The following is a 21646-nucleotide window of genomic DNA, read 5'->3' as shown; positions in this document are numbered from 1 at the left end:
GGTAAATCAGGAAGTTATAGTTGACCATGACGGAATAGAACATTGTTTCGGCTTCATCGAGATTCGAAACTTGCCGACTTCAACAACTCTGCTCTATCGTAACCAATTCAACTATGCCTCAAGTGCATGAATATTAATTGTTTACAAACATTAATGAACTGAACACATATGTGTTCAAATTTGTTCATTTAGCATTATAAATTGTTCAATATTATTCATTTAATTGATCTTGTATATATTGAACGAGCATAAATAAATTCTTATTAGATTGAAACTAAATTTATTCATGAACGTTCGATTCATTTACCATGCTATTACTTTTGATAAACAAATAAATAATTTTTAAAATATTTACTAATCAAATTGAGTATTTTAGATAGACTAAATTATAAAACTTTACGTTGAGCAAAGTTATATATAGTTATTAATTGTTATTTGTGTTTAGGTTGTTATGTAACTTTTGGCGAAAGTGAATATACTTTGGATATTATTTTTTAGATTTAATTTATTAGTATATTAAATTCTCATGTAAGAGATATTCTTAGCGACCGAATTTTTTAAATAAATTTTTACTATAAATTTTTTTTACTAAATTAATGGTTCAAATCGTCGATTCAACTATTTTTATTGGATAGGAACCGTAATTAATCTAAAACACCATCAGGCTAATTATGAATCTGGCATAATATCACTATGCCCTGGTCAGTCCCGCATTCACCGTGATTTACCTCCTCACAGATGGTCGGGGGGTCGATCGTGGGGCCGCTAGGTTGACGGATTCCAACCTTTTGCAGCATGAATCTGGCTTAATAATCGAGTCAATAGATATTCAACCCATTGACCTGATCAACAAGCCCAAGCGAGGTCCTATTTGGGTCGGACCTGGATTAGGGTCAGATCTGGATTAGATCTAGATGATTATCTTCGTCTATTAGATCTATAACTAAAAGGATGGACATGCAATTTGATTTTTGACTATATTTTATTATAGTACTCAAAACTAGATGGGAAGTTTTGCCATCTTTGTAAGGACTTATTTTTAAAAAAATTAATGATAATATTAAAAGTAGATCAAGATTTATCATTATAACAAATTTAATAGTTATTTATTAATGTCACATTTAACATGAGTAAAAATCAACATGACGACCTTATTATTTATTTTTATCAAAAAGGTATTTATTTTTAAAAAATAAAAAAATCTCAATATATTTTTATTCTAAAAAATATTATCATTTCAACCTGATTATAATAGTTATGATATAAAAATAAATTATTTTATTTTATTTTAATTAATAATTATTGATGGTACTTATGTAATTATTTCCCGGACGAATGGTATCACTTTTCGACCGCCTAAATTCATTTTTTGAGTATTCTGGAATCATCAATTTCATTCCTCAAACACTTAACCTTCGTCTAATAACATCTCATTTAGACTCGAGAAGATTGTTTGGGCCGGGTTGGCATCCGCAAGAACTAAACATCTATCTCCAATGCAACATCCTCGAGCACTAAATGTGGTCGGCATCCTTGATTACTAAATATTCATCTTCAGAGCAACATCCCTGAGCACTCAACATTCTCAAGTACAAAACATTCTCCGAACACTTAATGTTTGTCCAAACACCGCACCATTAGACTCGAGAATGTCACTTGGAAATTGTGCTCTAGAGCACTTAGAGTTCGACCAACAGTGACCCATTCGAGTTCAGGAGAATTACTCAGAATCAACGAATCTAACATTTGACCTCCACCTCCGATAGTTTGGCACTCCATAGAGAGATTCTCGGAGACGTGGCTCAACAATTGTTGCTCTTGGTTTCCCTAATCACCCTCAGACAGATAATTTGTGGGACACGGGCCATCCTAAGCAAAAATGCTCTCACTGATCGTTGCCCTTTGGTTTCCTAACCATCCCTTGAGTGGTTGACAACTTCTAGGTTTGACTTGAACGTCAAAGTTATCGTGCCAATAATATCGATAATATTGATCAATCTTGACATACATCTCTTCATAGGCCATTAGAGTTTAGCCAACTAAAAACTCAATCTCAACTCAAGAAGCATTTAGGACAGGAACAATCTGAATAAACGAATGGGACATCATCAATTATATATGAAAACATGAAATATATTTTATCAACTTATTAAAATCGATAAAATTATTTAAATTTAATTAAAATACTCTCTAATTTAATTAATTAAAGTGAGATAAAATATATTTTATGTATATTAATTTTGATTAAATTAATGCAACTACCACTAAAATAAAAATATTTTTGGTAGGAAAAATATGTTGTATTTTTTTTAGAAAACACACGTGTACACACCCGGTCATAGGGCTCAATTAACCACTCAAATCCTGCCACGCAAACACTCACCTTCGAACACGTTTCCTGGCCTCGCCAGCTCTTCCCTCGACTCTTCACGTGGCTCACTCCAGCGACTCCAGCGGCGACCCAGCCTTTTAGTTCCCACGTGGCACGCCATATTTACGCCCATCACGGACTCAGTCATCCACGTGTCGAGCCGCCTCTTGCCTCGCTGTTTCCGTTAGACCCGGTCACGCGTCACTCACGGCGACACGCCCTGTGTCATCTCTCCTGCCCCGCACGGGACACCCAGCACGAAACCGACGCGACAGCGTCTCGATAAAGTACTACGTACGCGTTTTCGGCGCCCGAAAGCCTGCGCGGTGGTCGTAGCCGAGTAGCGGGCAGATAAGCCGAGGTGTTCGCATTGCTGGGGGCCCACATCACGTGGCGTAATAAAAAAAAGGGCGCGCCAGGAATCATGGTCCGACGCACACGTGGCACGCTCTTTGGTCGCGCGGGCGCGCCTATTTAAACGGTCTTCTTCCCTCCGGTGCTCGACGCGAAATTTTCCGAACGCCCTTTTCGAAGGAGCAGCGGCGGAAGAGGCGATGGAATCGTTGCCCTCGAAGCGAAGGCCATTTGCAGCGGAGAAGGCCGGCGACGTCGATGGAATCGACCTCACACTTAGTCTCTCCGTCGGCGGGGGCGTCGAGAAGAAGAAGAACCCTCCGCCGAGAGTCGATCGCGCCGGCGATCGGATGCGGGTGAAGGAGAGGCCGACACAGGAGGATCGGGCGGTGCTGGAATCCCAGATGAAGCAATCTAGGGCGGGGGATCGGGCGGCGAAGGAAGAAGAGGTTTCGTCCGCCGATCGGGCGAGGGATGCCCCCAAAGATGGGAGAAATAGCGTCGACGCACGAATCCCTAACCCTAATCCTGATCTATTTATCTGGAAGCATCCTCTTCCGGTGGTGTACCCTTGCCACCACTTGCAGTACGTGCCGACGCCTAACGGCTTCGCGTTCGGGTTCCCCTTCGTGATGCCTTGCTGGGCGTCGGCCTTCCCGGCGGCGGCGGTGGTCGGAGGAGAGAACCTGGGCGATAAGATTATGCCTCGACCGGTGGCTTCCGGTAGCCCTCCTGTTCAGGCGACGGCGGCTACGAATCCCTGCCATGGTGGATTGGATAGCGAAAAAGGGATCGGAGACTCCGAGACTGGAAAGACTCCAGCCAAGATCAATTCGACTGGGAGCGGCGCGTCTGCGCTCTCGAATCACCGAAGTGGATCTTTTCAAGGTACAAAGCTTCTCCCTTTCGATCAATTGTTCCAAATTTTGCATAAAAAGAAACACCTTTCAAACTACTGCTGTAATTCTCTGTTTCGAAGAGAATCATTTCCCCCTGTTTTGAATGTTTCAGGAGGATGCGTTAGCAGTGTTGATTCGAGGAACAGTGCAGTCCCTGAAGAAGATGCAGCAAAGAAGCTGGTTTCAGGGCCTCACAGGACGTCCAACACCAAGCCACTCGAGCGCACGGCCTCCGTCAACAAGCCTTCCTCTCCCACTGCCCGCAAACCTTCGCTGTCGCGGCGGCGACTGCCATTAGTCTCGGCGACCGGCGACGGGCCGGACGGGAGGACTGTCCATGGCTTCTTGTACAGGTACAACTCCGAGTCGGAGGTGAGGATCCAATGCATCTGCCACGGGAGATCCTTCACGCCGGCGGAGTTCGTCGGGCACGCCGGGGTCGCTGACGTCTCCCAGCCGTTGAAGCAGATTGTTGTGGTCGGCGGAGTGGGAAGCAGATAACTACTGCTGTGTACAGAACATGATCGGAAAAAGGTTGTGAATATCTCCTCCATTACTGTCAACCAAGTTTTATTTATATAGTCATAATAATTAATAGAGAAATGCTATGCCTGCGCGACGAGGAATCCACGATCGACACGTGACACCCACGATCCACCGCCCCCCTTGCCGCGCCATCCGGCCACTGTTGGGTGCCGCCTCGGACGCGATCGACGCGCCGCTCACCGGTATTCCATCCGACGTCGGATTCCGACCGGATAGTGATCCGAATCCGACAGAATTCGATTAGAAATAGGATTGGCAGTGGCAGGCTAAATTATGTTTTCCGACTAAATCACGATCGGATTCTGGCCAAGGAAGGATCGACGTCGTGATTTGGTCGGAATTCCGACCGCGATTTGGTCGGAAACGACGCGACCACTATCGACGATGAACAGGTCAGATTCTGATCGAATCGTGGTTGAAGATCGGTCGAGGACGTCAGTCCTTCCTCGATCGTGATTTGGTTGGAATCCGGTCTGATCGGCGTCGACAGGCATCGACAGTGGTCGCGCAATGGGAGGCGACTGTTTCTGGTTAAATTTACCAGATTCCGACCACTATCCGATCGGAATCCGGCGCCTCGGGCGGCGCCGGCGAGTGGCACGTCGATCACGGCCCAAGCGACGGCCGGCGGTGGTCGGACGGCTCGGCGAGGGTGGCGGCAACGATGGTGGATCACAGGTGTTGCGCACGGATCACGGATTCTTCGTCGCGCAGCGTAGCAATTCTAATAATTAATATATCTTTTTTTTAAAATAAAAATAAACAAGAAATTAAACAGCACACTGACGTCAAGAGCAGGATATTTATCTTCAAACACGAATTGACCCACGACTTTATTCACGAGCATTGAACGTCGTGGGCCGTGGCTACACCACGGATTGAGTGCGTTCTTCGCGAGGAGCAGAAGGGGGCGAACGAACTCATCTGCTCGCCGTTGACGATGGCCGCTCGATCGCCCACTTCTGTCGTCGTCGTCGTCTTCTTCTTCTTCTTCCTGCTCAATTCCTCCTCCGCCGCCGCCGGCAACGATAATCTGACGGCCTACCAGGTCCTCGCATCGTACGACTTCCCGCCGGGACTTCTCCCCCAGGGCGCTCTCGGGTACGACCTCAAAGCCTCCACCGGCGCCTTCTCCGCCTACCTCAACGGATCCTGCAGCTTCTCCCTCGATGGCTCCTACCAGCTCCGCTACAAATCCACCATCACCGGCGTCATCGAGCCCGGCCGTCTCTCCGACCTCCACGGCGTCAGCGTCAAGATCCTCTTTTTCTGGGTCAACATCATCGAGGTCCGCCGCCTCACCGACTCCCTCCGCTTCTCCGTCGGCATCGCCTCCGCCGACTTCGCCATGAGCAACTTCTACATCTCCCCGCGATGCGGCTGCGGCTTGAACTGCCCCGACGACCACGATTCCTACGAGGCTGCCCGGTTCCCCCTCCGACTCCCCGGCCTTCACCGCCATGCGGTGAGCTATGCTTAAGATCTGTTAGGGTAAGTACCAATTAGGGATTTGTATCTTGCCCTAAAATTGCGATCTCTATCTACAAGTAAGATTTCAATTTCCATATGTATCAACGTTGAATCGAAGCCCGATGGTGTCTGAATTATCTAGTAAAATAGGGCTTTGTTAAATAATCTCAGTGCTCTTGGCTTGAAATTTTAGTAAGATCTTACTTCTACTTTATGATCTTTATCATCATCTTCCTTGATATATCTGCATTCAGAAACAATAGACATAAACATTGCCAATCATGAACTATTAACCTCCCTGTTTATCTGTAACACTGTTGGATCTGTTACGGGTATTATGACCTGGCCCGTAAAGACCGGTTGCAAGTCAGGACACGTTGGACAAAGAAGGGAGACTTGACTTGATCCTATACCAGGGTTGATTGGACCCTATCAGTTTTGACTTTCTCAGCTCACTCGGATTCCTATTCGGCCGCTCGCCCATCTACTTGGTCTCGACCCTAATTCGACTCTGACGGTTACAGTCTGCTTCCTCGTCCTGTTCGAACCAAGTATCAAGGTGCTGAGAGCATGAGTCCTTCCGATTCACCAAGTACGTTACTCCTATATTCAAGCTGTGTCTATTCTGGCCCTTCTCTCTTAGTCCTTCAAATCTCTCAGTCAGTCACAATTAAAATTTATCAGACAGTCACATCACCGCCGTCAAAAAGTTATAAGACATGACAATCTACAGATATTACATCTCCTTTGACACGATCCATAGATATGACATCTCCTCTGACAAAATCCACATATATTACATTATCTTCTCTGACAGAATCTCACTGTGCAATATTCTCCTCTAATCAGATCTCACTGTACAATATTCTCTTCTGACAAAATCAGATATTCTCCTTAATGACAAGTTGGTATAATTTTCTTTCCCTCTCCATCTATATAATTTCCTTATTCTGCATACACAGGTACACAACAACGCAATCCCATAATCTTCAACCAGTTTAAACTTTCAAGTTGTTGCTCCTTCTTTTTCTTCAGTGACTTGACTTAAGTGCCGGAGTGGTCGAGTGAGGGACACCCTGACCTTTCTTTTCACTGTGTTAGTGCTTGTAGGTCCCAGAGTTCATCTTCTTCTGCCTTGGTGCTACGTGGCTGGTGACGAGTCCATGAGGCGATCTCAACAGGAACAGATCCATTACTATCTGTTTCATTCATCACTCCTTAGATTTCTCTGATTCACATTCAATCCCTCGATGAATTATCACACTAAGTTGGGGAGTTATTGTGTTGGGTAAGAGTGAGATATGGTAGAATGTTGTCAAACCCCTTGATGAATTAAGTGATTCATTCAGTTTCATCCATTGCTTTCTAGGGTTTGCACAAAATAACATTCCACGTCTAATTTTCTAGACTTGTTTAATTGACCCCGAATGTAGGGGGATTTGTCGCATTAAATACTTGAGATCATAAGGGTTGGATATCTGAATTATGCATCCGGAACATAATTGAATTGATTATGATCGGGTACACTTGTTGAAGTGGATAAAGATTGAATCTCGATGAAGTTGAACTAATATTCTCTTCCATTGTAGTCAATTATAATTTTTTGATTTGTCAAAGATAGTCATAAGATTAATTGTGTGAGGTCATTGAGATAGTGAATTTTACTTTTTTTTTTATTAAATAAGAATATTTGACTTATAAAAAAAAGGAGATTTAATTGGTGAGCCGTAGTTTCACCTGTGAGAGCAACTTTTTCAAACTTGGTTGACTCACCTACCACGCTACACACCTACCATCACCTACCACCTGAAGGCTGAAGCATATTTTAATTTGTTTTCCGACACGATTGAATTGAATTGATTATTACATAATATATATACTAAAAAGATAAAAATTAAATTTCAATAAAATTAAAGTAATATTTTTTTTCTAATAGTTAATTGTAATTTTTTTATTTATCTTCTTATAATCATGTGAAGTCGATCGTGTAAAGTTTTTGAGATGACGAATTTTATTTTTTTTATAAATAAAACATATTTTAATTTTTTAGAAAATAATTTAATTAATATCATTTATTTATTTATTTAAAATTATCGTTTAAATAATCGAGAAAATATTTTAGCAATAAATTGGAAATCTTAAGTGGCTCAGCAATTAGGCTATTTTAAAAAAAAATCTAATTGATAAAATTTTCGTTAAATTTTAATTGGACTTGAGTCATCGAATGAATAAAATATACTGAACCGGACCGCAATTAGACCGGAGTGTAGGACCGGAAGAGGGGTGGAGCGGTCTGTTGCGTCGACCTCCCTGGACGCTTTTGGGCTTCACTTTCGTCGAATCGTAGCACGATAAAGGAAGGCAAGCGATGGCGGCGGTGCGTGGATCCACTCATCTCGAGGCGCAGCGCAGCCTCTCCTCCCTACGTTTCCTTCACCCCCTGCTCTTCTTCCCTCGCCGCTGCCTCCTCCCTCTCGCTCGGCGTAGGCATGGGCGCGCTCGACTCCGGTTGCTTCGAGATCGACCTCGAAAACGGAGTCGGATGGGAGGAGGAGGAGAACGAGGCGACGGATCCAGCGGCGTCGGAGCTCGAATCAGATGCAGACGCCGAGAGCACGCGGTCGATCGAGGAGGCCGTGAGGGTGCTGCTGCAGGGCCTCGGAGAGGACCACCAGCGGGAGGGCCTCCGGAGGACGCCGCAGCGCGTAGCCAAGGCGTTCCGTGGCGGAACCAGAGGTTTGTGATCTCTATATCGTGTAGATCTGCTGCTATGCTGTTGGAACTTTTAACTGCCCTTCTTTCTCTTTTTGGGAGCAAAGCCGGAACTTTTCTCTGCCCCTTTCTGTTCCCTTTCGTTTTACACAGATCTGTCTGTCCTCTTCTTTTCTTCAGTTCAAATAACATTGCCACTCGCTTTTGATATCTGCATCGATTTCCAAATTTGCGATTTTGGAGAGTATACCTAGTAGCAACCAATGCCATCTTTACACGGATAAGGAATATGTTTGGTGGACTTCATGAACGTCAAGGCTTAGCATGCAGCTGTTCTATTCCACTTGCATTTATTGTATTTCCTTTATTGTTTGTTCTTTCTCCATTGTTTGTTCTATTTTATCAGTTGTGGAATTGTCTATGCTGTTGTAAATTATTTCACTTTTCAATATTAAGCACGTTGATTCATGTGTTACCCTGATTGTTGTCTTAGTCAGAATGTTCTTCTTCTCTCTGTAAGCTAAGCAAATCTTCAACCTCATTTTGTTTTTGGATTTACTATCCGAATTAAAATCTCTCATTCATACTCAGTGTAAAGTTATTGATTGGCCATTTGAAGTTTCCTTTCCATTTGACTTGCTTATGAAACATGAATATGTTTTCAAAATTTCTACCATTAAGTTTATCAGCATTCTTATCTTGCAATTGTCTTGGTTTCTTGTGTTACAAATTGTTCCTACTAATTCCATCAATGTCTGTATAAAGAATTGGTTCTTTGCATTGATGTTTGGAATAATTCTATCAATGTCTTAGTTTGTCTCAATCTTTTCTGCACTAGGTTACAAACAAAATGTGAAGGACATTGTGCAGGATGCTTTGTTCCCTGAAGCTGGACTGAATTTGGGAACCGGTCATGGAGGAGGAGCCGGTGGACTAGTGGTTGTTCGCGACATCAACTTGTTTTCATACTGCGAGTCTTGCTTGCTTCCGTTTAGCATCAAGTGCCATGTTGGTTACATTCCTTCTGGAGGGCTGTGTTGTGGGCCTAAGTAAGCTCTCACGAGCCGCAGATGTATTTGCAAGGAGGCTTCAGGATCCGAAAAGACTTGCAAGCGAAATTTGTGCGGCATTGCATAGCAGCATTAAACCAGCCGGTGTTGCCGTTGCTCTTCAATGTTGTCACATGAAGCTGCCCGAAGACCATTTAAGCGATATCGATTCTACTTATTCAACCGTATCAGATATGCACAGCTGGGAACATGTTTTAGTTTCTTCAAGATCTGGAGTTTTTAAAGAAGAGGAAAGCTCTTTGTGGGATGATTTCTCATCTCTTCTGAGGCTAAGAGGTGTAGTCATCGAAAGAGAAGATACAAACAACTCTCATGTTTATCCCTGGTGCCCGGTAAGGTCTCCGGAGGTGCCTCTGTCGAATGGATATTGTGCTAGAAACTCCAGAAATGGAAAGACTTATTCCAGGACAGCAGTTTCAGAGTCACAAGCTTCTATGGTGACTGCAGTAGCATCCATCCTCCAGTCCCTTGGTGCAGATCCTTTGAGGAAAGAACTCGTGGGCACTCCGTGCCGTTATGTTCAATGGCTTCTGAATTTCAAGAGCTCTAACCGCGACTTGGATTCGAACAGTCTCAGTATCCAAAGATGTGCGAAAGAAGGCAATGTTGACGGCACGAATGAGATGCAGACAGTGCTAAACATTCCTTTCTTCTCACTTTGTGAGCACCACCTCTTACCATTTCATGGCGTCGCGCACATTGGATACTTGATCAAACGAGAAACTATACCTATCGAACGGTCAGCCCTGCAATCAATGGTTCATTTCTTTGCCCGCAAGCTCCAAGTGCAAGAGAGGTTAACCAGACAGATAGCAGAAGAAGTTCATTCCAAGTTCAACGATGGAGCAATGGTCGTCGTAGAAGCCCACCATAACTGCATGATATCGAGAGGGATCGAGAAAGTAGGGAGCAACACGGCCACAACCGCTGTTCTCGGGCAGTTTTCTCGCGATTCGAAAGTGAAGGCTCGTTTTTTGCAGACGATTGGCAGCAATGCTTCGTCTGCGGTTTGATCTCGATGAATTTCATTTATCGATCTATCGAGCTACATATATGATGCAACTTCACTGAGTATGAGTGATTAGAAAAGAGTTCATCTATGGAGACTGAATACCCATCAGTCGAGGTAAACACAGGCTCAAAGAGGGATGATGGATCCCAAATGACATGCTGTTTTCTAGGCCTTTGTCCCTTTACTAGACCGTTTGTTCATCGATGGCGAATTTGTTTGTGTTTATTTGCGAGGAAAAGACAATTTAGGTAGAGCACACGTGTACGGTGCTGGTTAAGCCGCAACGAAAGGGCGTAACGTTGCTTTCTTCGGTCCCAGCCGGACCGGGCTCGACCAGACCGGCTAATTGGAGAAAACTTCACTTGGCCCCCTCCCTAAAGTTCATTTGATTTTTTGCATTTTGCACCTTGAAGTTTACATTTATTTCTATGACATCCTTGGAATATTAAATTCTTGTGTGTTTAATCTTGATGGGTTGGAGAAGAGGAAAGAGAGGTTTTTTTTTTAAAAAAAAAATATTTATTGTAGTGAAATATCATCAAAGATGTCTAATAGTTATCTTCTAGTAATATAATTTTACCATGTACAATGATACTTTGGAAACTTTAGAGGTTTTTCTATTGATATTAAAACTATAAGGGTGTTTTAAGAAACGTTAGAATTAGGGGGCTTAAGTGAAATCTGACAAATCTTGGTGTAAAATCACAGCAACAATCAGAGAGAAGAAAAGGGAAAAGAAAAAGAAAAATCACGTTTCCTTCGTGGTCTCCGTTCGTCTTCCAGATCTCAACCTCGATCTCCATCTCGATTCTGCCCACCCTTTCCGATTCGATCCGAGTTTATCCTCCTGTTACGCTTGGAATCGGGAACAATTCGCGCGGGCAGGGCATTTCGATCCATCGCGTTGGAGATCCGTCGTAGGGTTTTGGCAAGCTGAATCTGGTGTCAGGTCGAAGTAGCAAAGCTGTAAGCGCAGATGGAGCAGCTGAAGACGATCGGACGGGAGTTGGCGATGGGTTCCCAGGGCGGTGCGTGGGCCGGCCAGTCCAAGGAATTCCTGGACCTGGTGAAGTCGATCGGGGAGGCGCGTTCCAAGGCGGAGGAGGACCGCATCATTCTGCGGGAGATCGAGTCCCTTCGACGCCGGATCGCGGAGCCCGACGTCCCGCGACGCAGGATGAAGGATTATATCATTCGCCTCGTCTACGCCGAGATGCTTGGCCATGACGCCTCCTTTGGCTACATCCACGCCGTTAAGATGACCCACGACGACTCGCTCGCTCTCAAGCGTACCGGCTACCTCGCCGTCACGCTCTTTCTCAGCGACGATCATGACCTCATCATCCTAATCATCAATACCATCCAGAAAGACCTCCGCTCCGACAACTATCTGGTCGTCTGCGCCGCCCTCACTGCCGCCTGCAAGCTCATCAACGAGGAAACTATCCCTGCTGTTCTTCCTCAGGTCGTCGACCTCCTTGCTCATCCAAAGGAGGCCGTCCGCAAGAAGGCCGTGATGGCAGTCCATCGCTTCTACCAGCGCTCACCCTCCTCCGTGTCCCACCTCATTTCCAACTTCAGAAAGGTCACTTCTTTCGCACTTCCATTTCCTTTCTGCCTGCATGCTTTATATAACATTCAATTCCTGTGTGCAAAAGAATGGCACTGTAGGTTTTCTCTGATTTCCTACAGTACTCCCTTATGCTCGATGATTACATGTATGTAACACCAATATAGTTTATTTATTAAATGCTACCTTTGAGATTAGCCGTGATCGTATCAGCAACTTCAGCCATACTGTAGGTTTTCTCTGATTTCCTACAGTACTCCCTTATGCTCGATGATTACATGAATGTAACACCATTATAGTTTGTTTATTAAATGCTTCCTTTGAGATTAGCCATGATTGCATCAGCAACTTCAGTCATATGTAATCTGAAATGGAATAACATAATTGGACTTTTACCTTTCATTATATATCTAAACAAGTAATTTCTACGGAGTGTATGGGTGACACTAATAAGCAAACTTTACATAATGTGTTTTTTCCATCAGAATCTAATTGACTTGACAGGTTAAAGCTTCCCATGCAAAGGCATGGAGTACGTGTAAACAGCTGAAATATGTTCATGAAGATTGCTAACGTTTGATTTTTTGAAAATTTATTACAGGATTCTTAATAGATTATTAACCATCTATTTAACAACCTTCAGCTATTTGCTTCACTTCAACCTATGTCCATTTTAAAACATCTTGAGTTTGCATTTCTTCTGTTTATCAAGACTGTTATTGGGATATACTCTATTCAATAGTCTCTTCACTTGCTTCAGGAAAAAAGAACAAATTCCAGAATGAGTAAGCATTCTAGCTGACATCTATATTGTTTCCATGTGCGCTATGTTGCTCTGATTTGCAATTAACCTCACTTCATTTTCTTAAGCATCTTGATTAATTTGGAAATACAAAGAAAACAATTTATCTTGTCCTTGATCATTCCAGTTGGATAAATCCTACCCTTGTTTATATACCAATTGAAGTAATGAAATATTGGTATAGGAGAAGAGAAATTAATCAGTTTTAAATCTAAAGTTGCTGCTTGATTTTGTTATGGTTGAGCAGTCAACAACTTGAGTCATGTTTATTCATTTATAAAACTTGTGAGTTTTTGTTTGGTTTCTACTGTGTTGCAAACCTTAATTTTCTGGGAGTTGACACATTGCTTTTTATCTCTGTTGCAGAAACTGTGTGATAGTGATCCTGGAGTGATGGGTGCATCACTTTATCCTCTTTTTGATCTCATTACTGAAGATGCAAATTCATACAAGGATCTTGTCACCAGCTTTGTTAGCATCCTTAAGCAGGTAGCTGAAAGAAGGCTTCCAAAGACGTACGATTATCATCAAATGCCCGCTCCATTTATTCAGGTACTCTGCTACATGGAATACTTTATCTCTGACTGAAGTTTTATGTTTTCCAGCTTAGTTTTGATAGCATCATATCTTCTCATGCAGATAAAACTGCTAAAGATTCTTGCATTGCTCGGTAGTGGTGATAAGCAGGCAAGTGGCCACATTTATAATGTACTTAGTGACATATTCAGGAAATCTGAAACATCAAGCAACATCGGGAATGCTGTGCTGTATGAATGTATATGCTGTGTCTCATCCATCTACCCAAATGCTAAATTGATGGATTCTGCTATTGAAGCCACTTCCAAGTTTCTGAAGGTATGCTCAATTTTCATTTTTGGTTGATAATATATTGTGATATATCTCATGATGCTACTTTTGTTGTGCAGAGTGATAGTCATAATCTCAAATACATGGGCATTGATTCTCTTGGAAGACTTATAAAAATAAATCCAGATATTGCTGAAGAACACCAACTTGCTGTAATTGATTGCTTAGAGGTGATGGATTCTCTCAAAAATATTCTTAATATAAATACTGATAGTTTCATCTCATGAGATTTTTTATAAAATATTGTATGTGTTAATCATAATAATAATTTCTAACTCTGTAATCAATTGACTTGGTGTTTGCTCTCAATTGTGGCAAGAGTAAATGCTACTTATTAATTAGCGAAAAAGGTGATAATGCACTTCTGAGACCTTAAGGATCAAGCTGTAGGGTAAACCTAGATGTACACTGCTTCACTCATAACAATAAACTTTTTACATTAATTTGGTCATTTTCTAGCAATCTATCATTCTCTTAATCTAGCATTCATATCAGGCAAAGATCAAGCCTACTGCACCTGGTGTAGGTCAATTTATATCTGTTGGATAATTAATCATCCCCTTCTGGTGGATTGATACTAATGATTATTCTGTCGTGTAGGATAATTAATCATCTTCTTCTGGAATGATCATTCTATTTTGTGCGCGATAAGTAATCATCTCTTCTTTTTTTTTTTGCATTAATGCAAGTGAACTTGTATTCAATCAGAGGAAAGTTATGTAGACTGTATACCCTTTCAACATACAACTCTCTCTATAAACCTCCAATTCCAACACAGTTACCAATAAGCAGGTCCAAGTAGACAAGTAGCAGAGAAAAAAAACCTGTTAAGAATTTTGACATGATCTAATAGTCAGTTTATATAAATCATAACTGCTTCCAGAATTTTCATGCCAAACATAGAAACTGACAAACTTCAGCAACCCAACCAGCATGAGGTACCACCAGCATCCCCTCAAGGAACTAACATAATCGAAAAGCAGCCGCCATATAGGCTATCCCAAACCAGCAACTACCCTCCCAAAGAGCCATGAATATCAGCTCAGCCATAGCAGAAGCTCTCTGGTATCAAGCTAGTATCATTCAGCAACTACCAGCCACACCAAACAGCTACAAAGCACCAGATAAGCTGATATAGTTTCACCTATCAATTACATTCTCAAGTACTAAATAGCAACTCGATAATCAATGATTTTAAACTTCACAACCTCTAAAGCAAATAACTAGCATACAAGAAAACTCCAGATCAATAAGCACCCTAAACTTCCAACACATCAAATGTATCAATCTGCCATACAAGAAATCCAGTACACAGAAAAATTTATCAATCATCTCCTTCTGATGGATTGATACAAATGTTATTCGGTTTTGTGTACAATCAAGCTTACATTAATATTAATGTTTCAGACTCATTTATATATCAGTGCTAATTATTTATCTACCTAGCATTTGCAAAAACTAATATATGAACAATGTAATTTACTGAATCAATTTTCATGGATTCGTTTCTACAGGACCCTGATGACACCTTAAAGCGCAAGACATTTGAATTGCTCTATAAAATGACAAAGTCCACAAATGTTGAAGTAATAGTTGACCGCATGATTGATTATATGATAAGTATCAATGATAATCACTACAAAACAGAGATTGCATCACGCTGTGTGGAGCTTGCTGAACAATTTGCACCAAGCAACCAATGGTTTATCCAAGTAATACTCCATGTTGTTTAAATCTTATTGCTTTGTACCTACCTTCTAAACTTTTCACAGCATTGTCTCTGACTAATGTACTCTCCAGACCATGAATAAGGTCTTTGAGCATGCAGGGGATCTTGTAAATGTTAGAGTGGCACATAATTTGATGCGGCTAATTTCTGAAGGATTTGGAGAGGACAATGAAGGTGCTGACAGTCAGCTCAGATCCTCTGCAGTAAGTTTGTGGATGTTAGATTTTTAACTTACAGGGTAGATTTGAATGCCTATACATTTGTCATCTGGAATTTAATGTCTCACTTTGTGGATTATGTTGTGTCAGAATCACAGTATTACTTTAGTACCAGTACCTAGACTGCATAATTCTCTGTTACTGGTTATTGGAACATGATAATCTCCTTTACAATGTGAAAATAAGAAGCAAACAAGTAAGAGAAGATTAAAAATATTGAAAAAAAAACAAGATTAAGGAAGTGAGGTTTTGTATGGTTCACAAGCCTTCTTATGTCCATTGCCATAAGGGAAGATTCTTATGATGACGTCATCAAATATGCATCACATCACACCTCTAGTACAGAATAATCATCAATATGCCATCAATATGCCATATAAAAAGACTGATTCAAAAAATTCTAGAAGATGGGTTAGGAACACCAGATTGCTTGGATTACTATACACTCAGGTGTTCAAAATAGCACCATTGGCTGGCACCAGTTAGGGTAAGTTGATCGTCAAACAGAATTGGCAGAACTGGCAGAACACGTGGCAGGGTCATCAATTATCATGCCACTAGGTTGGGTCGGCTGAAGTTGGAGTTTTCTGATTTTACTCCTATAGCCCTTGCAGGGGTGCCACCCTTGCACCCTTGGCAAGTTCACCAGTGAGTTTGATTCCCATTCCTCGTAGCCTATAAAATTGCATTGTACGACAATCAGGCTTCACATCTCCAAGTAGACACAATTAATCTTTGCTTGTTTTATTTGACATTGGTGCTAAAAATAATAGTAGCTGAGACAAATAACTATATTTTGCAGACTTTGAAATAAAAAGTTTCTCATACTTCTTTTCACCAAAAGTGTCCTTTTTTTACTGGACAAGTTAGTCAGCTCAGTTCTTTTGGATGATAGAAAACTAGAGGTTCTGCATGGAGTCATTGTCTCTCTTGATTATCTGTTGTATTTTCATCTTTTTATTCCCTATTGAATAGCTGTAACATCTATTTCTTCTGTGCAGGTGGATTCTTACTTGCGCATTCTTGGGGAGCCAAAGCTTCCATCTTTATTTTTGCAGGTCTTGTGTATTTCTCTTTATATTTTACTTTTTTTTTGTTGATATTCATTTGGTTACCTATTCTATGTGTCTTTATAATGCACTTAAAGAATGTATTTAAGATCAGGTCATATGCTGGGTTCTTGGAGAGTATGGAACTGCAGATGGGAAATACGCTGTTTCTTATATAATTGGAAAATTATGCGATATTACTGAGGCCCATCTATGCAATGATACTGTCAAGGTCAATCTCTTAATCATGTTTTTGCTTGTGACATAGATAACTTTACTTTCCTCAGTATCGATATGTTAGCATGTTTGTGATTGTTTACAATTCCTCAGCCTAGACATAGAGAAGAGTTTCTGGTGTACAATGAAAAACTTAGACTTGTGCTAGAATGTTTTTCACATATCTACAACATTGATGTCTGTTTCTTTTTTAAGATTGTTAGCATCTTACATGGATTTGGTATTAACACTTGACATTTCTTTTTGGCTTAATGATTCGCTATTGAGAATTTGTGTCATCGAGACCTACAGCAGGATTTGCTTTCCTTAATTCAAATAATAAAAGAAACACTGTAGTCAATGATCCATTTTTCTACTGTTTTGTTGTTTGATATACTCATCAAACTTCTTATTTGATTTATATAATCTGTTAATTTGAAAGATTTTCCAAAGAGCTATGTCCTTGAGAATTTTTATGAAGTCCTGCTTTATGCCTAATTGTATCTGCCAAGAAGCCAGCAAGATTATATTTGCATGCTAAAATATAATGAAGTATAGCAGAATAATAAGGAGGTGAATGGAGCAGAGTGGTGGAAATTCCCCTGATGAAGGTTAGGTGAAACTGATGATTGACATGGACTCAAGTCACGCCAGGGATATAATAATTAAAGAGCAAATGTGTATCACGGTGGGTGGCATCACCCATTTGTGTACCTGTGCCAACAATTATGTACCATGAATTTTAAAACTAGTAATTAAAAAATAATAATTTCACTTTTTTGAGTTTTTAATTTGAACATTTCAGATGTGTCATTCATGAAAAAACACATAACAGAGAATAATTAAAGGTTTAAGAATCACTGTATTTATAAGAGGAGGGTGTTATTATCTTGCTCTACCAAATGGGACCAAAGCCTTCACATCATTAGAGACCTCAAATCAAATTGCCTAACTCAAGCTTTTGGACCAAGTGAAACAGATGTTGCCTTAGAGTTTCTGAAACAATTATCTGATACATGATTCAGTGACTGCTTACTCTGAGGTTATTTATTTATGTAAAAGTTCAAAATGTATATATTTATGGGCGTGACAAATCACTTTGGTAGTATGGTCTACTAGTGGTTATATATTAATCTTCTTATTTTGTTATTTGTGGACCTGCTATTTAGCAAGGATCTTAGCTTAATTTATTACTTCTTTGCTCAAATTTGTGATAGGCTTATGCAATGTCAGCAATCATGAAGATTTGTGCATTTGAGATTGCTGCAGGAAGAAAAGTGGAAATGTTGCCTGAGGTACTGATTTTAGATGGTTCATATTTGAATTTGTATTATATGCTTAGAGACTATAATTGAACTCTCTTCATTGTATTGTAAATTGGGTCTTGCTTGCTTAGATTATATACTTTTACTAGTACTGCAGTAAATTGTTTTTATTGTTATTGCAGTGTCAGTCCCTCATTGATGAACTATCTGCATCACATTCAACAGACTTACAGCAACGTGCTTATGAACTACAAGCATTGTTGTCTTTAGATAGTCAAGCAGTTGGAAGTGTCCTGCCACTAGATGCAAGCTGTGAGGATATTGAGGTAATCATTATGCAGCTTCAGAACTGCATTGCTATAATTCATTGCATGCATGAGTAAATTATCTTCTCATTGCATTTGATTTTCTATAGTTGGGTTATGAATGTTTGATGTTCTCAAATCTTTAAATAGAGTTTTCTCCTTGTACTTTAAGCTTCGATAGTATCTCTACCTATTAGCTTAATGTTTTCCAGAGCATGAGGGCACGTCATGATCAATTGGTCATCAAGACTTGCTTGTGTAAAGTGCATGGATTATAACTTGCATTATCTAGCAATTCATTGAATTCATGAATCAAGATCAATCCTACCTTCACCATGAGGGTGATGTTAAACTATAGTTCTCCAAAATGGATATTTTCATATGAACTTAAATTTTACTGGCTGTAAGATAGAATAGCTTATGATGCAGGCTAATTACTGTGACTATAGGATATAACAGATGAAAGAGCTTGTACAATTGCAATTTTTCTTGAAAGTTTTATTGTCTGTCACTCTAGAAATCTTTTTACCTTAAGTGCTGAATAGTCTCAATTTTTGGGTTCTTTTGTTTGTGCTTGCAGAAAATTAGATTTTGTTAGTTTTTTTAAAAAAGAAAGGGATCCTTGGCGCAACGGTGAAGTTGCTGCTGTGTGACTTTGTGGTCACAGAGTTCAAGTTACGGAAACAACCTCTTGCAATGCAAGGTAAGGTTGTGTACAATAGACCCAATGTAGTTCGACACTTTTCCGGATCCCGCATTGCCAAGAGTTTCATGCACCAAACTACCCTTTAGTTAAAAAAATATTTCTAGTTTTCATCTTCTTCTCAAATAAATAATAATTTGTTTGAAAGTTTGTTGTGTAAGAATCTTTTTCAAGAAAATGGGTGCTATAAAAAATCACAATAAATGAAGTTTTGCCTCAGTGGTGCATTCAAATAATTAATCATCTTTTGTGTAAGAAATAATTTCATCTTAAAGAAATTTAAGATGTGGTTATACAAAAATTGTTTGTTTTACATTTATTTTCATTTTCCATATTTTCTTTTTTTGTTGTGTGCAGCTACAATGAATGATAAAATGAGAGAACATTAATTGTGATGGTTATAAAATATTCAAAACTACTAAACTGTTAGAACTTAAAAGAGTTGAATCTATTGTTAGAGGTGTTAGGAGAAAGTAAGTCCAAATGAAATATTAGTTGGATAAAGTAATAAGAAAAATTGAATTGTATAGTACCAATATATTGCCTTGATTAGAGTTCACTGGATGTTCCCATACCCTAAGTAATTGGGACAAATATGGCAACATGATTGGTTTTTCTTGATTACTTTAAAAAATTTTACAACCAAACATTGCTGTCTAGTTTCCTGAAAAACTTGCATGGTCTCTTAGCTTCAGAAAATTGCTCTGAGGCTCAATTGCAACTATTTTAAGTTAAAATGCGAATGTTTCTAATCCCTTAGTACTCCAATAAGCTAACAAGGTGTTTTCATTTTAGGTTGACAAGGAGCTTTCGTTCTTGAATAATTTTGTGCAACAATCCATTGAGAAGGGAGCAAATCCGTACCTTCCTGAAAGCGAACGATTAGGCATGTCCGGCGTAAACAACTTTAGAAGTCCATACCAGCAAGAAGCTTCGAGCCAAACACTTAGATTTGAAGCATATGAGCTTCCAAAGCCATCTTCTATATCTGTTATTCCTCAAGCCTCTGTCTCGACTCCAGCTAGGGATCTTGTTCCAGTGCCTGAGACTACTTACTATAGAGAAAATAACCAGGGTTCTAAGCTGCCTACTGGCCCTGAAGCCTCTTCTGCAGATGTTGGAATTAAGCTTCGCCTCGACGGTGTTCAGAAGAAGTGGGGTAAGCCTACATATTCATCTTCATCCAGCACTACCTCTGCAGAGAAGACAACAAATGGCATCGAGGCACATCAGGATGGCATTAGGTCTCAGTCACAAGATACCACGTATGATTCAAGGAGAAAACAGCCTGAAGTTTCAGCAGAAAAACAAAGATTAGCAGCCTCGCTTTTTAGTGCTTCGGCCAGTAAAACTGAGAAGAAACCAACATCCAGCCAGAGGATGCCCAAAGGGAGTGCTGCAAATGCTGAGAAATCCAGCGCGGCTAGATCAGTCAGTCCTGGAAATTCTGAGGTGAAAATTGCTGCTCCTGATCTACTTGATTTTGGGGAGCCAGTCCCAATAAGCGCCCCAACTATTGATCCCTTCAAAGAGTTGGAAGGGCTTATAGGACCAGCTCCAGCACCAGCAGTGATTGATAACTCTATCACAACTAGTGGTGCCCAAGCACTGGATCTGATGGCAACGCTGCACATGGATACACCTCCAAGTGGATTTAGCAGCAGTTCCTTTAGTTTGGTTTCTGAAGGCATCTATTCCGCCGATAAAAGTTCATACACTGCAAAATCCACACCAGCAGTAAAGAAGGGCTCAAATCTTCAAGATGCATTGAACAAGGATGCAACCGCTAGGCAGGTAGGTGTGACACCAACTGGAAACAACCCCAACTTGTTCAGAGACTTGTTGGGCTGAAAAGTGCACAGTGAACTTTACGCTTGTTCGCGCATCATATGGATCTCGACAAGAACTCCTGTGGATTCTTTCTCATACAACAAGAGTGAGTCGATGATTTGCTTGCTTAGACTGGCTCGACTTCAAGCCATAGACGAGAACGCATGCTTCAAGGCTTATTGAGTAAATCTAAATGGGAATTCCTTTTTAATTTTTATTTTTTCCTTTTTAGGTGAAGAAATAGGACTTTTGCTTAAACAAGGTGTATAACATGTTGGCCAATTTGTAGATGTGCTTGGTTCTATATTGTAGATAAGAGACGCTTGGACATGTGAGAAAAAGGATGCCATCATTCATCCACTGGTTGCGTTAATGAGCTTCTTCTTCGACACTTGCTGCACTGGTATTTTTTCTGTCTTCCCTTTTCGATCCTTTGTATTGTCTATAATAGAATTTAAATTTTATCTCCCAACATATTTTCTTCTATTGGTCCTTGTGCAAGCAGTTTATGAATGTATTCCTTATGTTGCATGATGAAATTTCTGTAGGAACGGTTAGTAATAAAGTTAGATCTCTTCACACGTATCCATCAATGGTTGATTATGATGTTCTTTAATCTTGTCATTTTAGGGTCATGGTGTGATGGTAAGAGGTGGGA

The 21646-nt window shown here is 40.6% G+C and overlaps 4 protein-coding genes across 4 annotated transcripts; all 4 read left to right on the top strand.

Annotated features, from left to right (window-relative positions):
- Positions 1-2887: 2887 nt before the first annotated feature.
- LOC141813450 (uncharacterized) lies at positions 2888-4201 on the top strand. The gene is made up of 2 exons (XM_074701417.1): positions 2888-3613; positions 3737-4201. Exons 1-2 carry the CDS (start codon positions 2926-2928, stop codon positions 4123-4125), a joined length of 1077 nt encoding a protein of 358 aa, XP_074557518.1. The 5' UTR covers positions 2888-2925; the 3' UTR covers positions 4126-4201.
- A 977-nt stretch (positions 4202-5178) lies between these two features.
- Positions 5179-5857, top strand: LOC141813452 (uncharacterized protein At5g01610-like; the record flags this gene model as incomplete). The annotated part of the gene is given in 1 exon segment (XM_074701419.1): positions 5179-5857. A coding segment is annotated over 1 exon segment (472 nt), but the record flags the coding sequence as incomplete, so codon positions are not given.
- A 2096-nt stretch (positions 5858-7953) lies between these two features.
- Positions 7954-10571, top strand: LOC141813431 (GTP cyclohydrolase 1-like). Its single transcript, XM_074701400.1, is given in 3 exon segments — positions 7954-8376; positions 9191-9387; positions 9389-10571. Coding segments are annotated over 3 exon segments (1491 nt in total). The 5' UTR covers positions 7954-8129; the 3' UTR covers positions 10436-10571.
- A 575-nt stretch (positions 10572-11146) lies between these two features.
- On the top strand, positions 11147-21381 carry LOC141813401 (AP-4 complex subunit epsilon-like). The gene is made up of 11 exons (XM_074701367.1): positions 11147-12019; positions 13173-13358; positions 13446-13661; positions 13733-13843; positions 15188-15385; positions 15474-15605; positions 16622-16678; positions 16785-16901; positions 18103-18180; positions 18333-18476; positions 19954-21381. The coding sequence occupies exons 1-11, from the start codon at positions 11411-11413 to the stop codon at positions 21007-21009; spliced, it is 2904 nt and encodes a 967-aa protein (XP_074557468.1). The 5' UTR covers positions 11147-11410; the 3' UTR covers positions 21010-21381.
- Positions 21382-21646: the final 265 nt, after the last annotated feature.

This window comes from Curcuma longa, chromosome 20, assembly GCF_044706935.1.
Source record: "Curcuma longa cultivar G26 ecotype Majalengka, Jawa Barat chromosome 20, ITB_CL_G26_1.1, whole genome shotgun sequence".
NCBI lineage: Eukaryota > Viridiplantae > Streptophyta > Magnoliopsida > Zingiberales > Zingiberaceae > Curcuma > Curcuma longa.
The sequence above is the reverse complement of the archived record's forward strand: the minus strand, read 5'-3'. Positions and strand labels throughout refer to the sequence as shown.

Bases quoted from the DNA above. Each gene is read 5' to 3' on its own strand.
- LOC141813450 (XM_074701417.1), top strand. From the start codon at position 2,926: ATGGAATCGTTGCCCTCGAAGCGAAGGCCATTTGCAGCGGAGAAGGCC. The intron at 3,614-3,736 runs GTACAAAGCTTC...TGAATGTTTCAG, and splicing joins CCGAAGTGGATCTTTTCAAG to GAGGATGCGTTAGCAGTGTT.
- LOC141813401 (XM_074701367.1), top strand. From the start codon at position 11,411: ATGGAGCAGCTGAAGACGATCGGACGGGAGTTGGCGATGGGTTCCCAG. The intron at 15,386-15,473 runs GTAATACTCCAT...TGTACTCTCCAG, and splicing joins GCAACCAATGGTTTATCCAA to ACCATGAATAAGGTCTTTGA. The intron at 15,606-16,621 runs GTAAGTTTGTGG...TCTTCTGTGCAG, and splicing joins GTCAGCTCAGATCCTCTGCA to GTGGATTCTTACTTGCGCAT.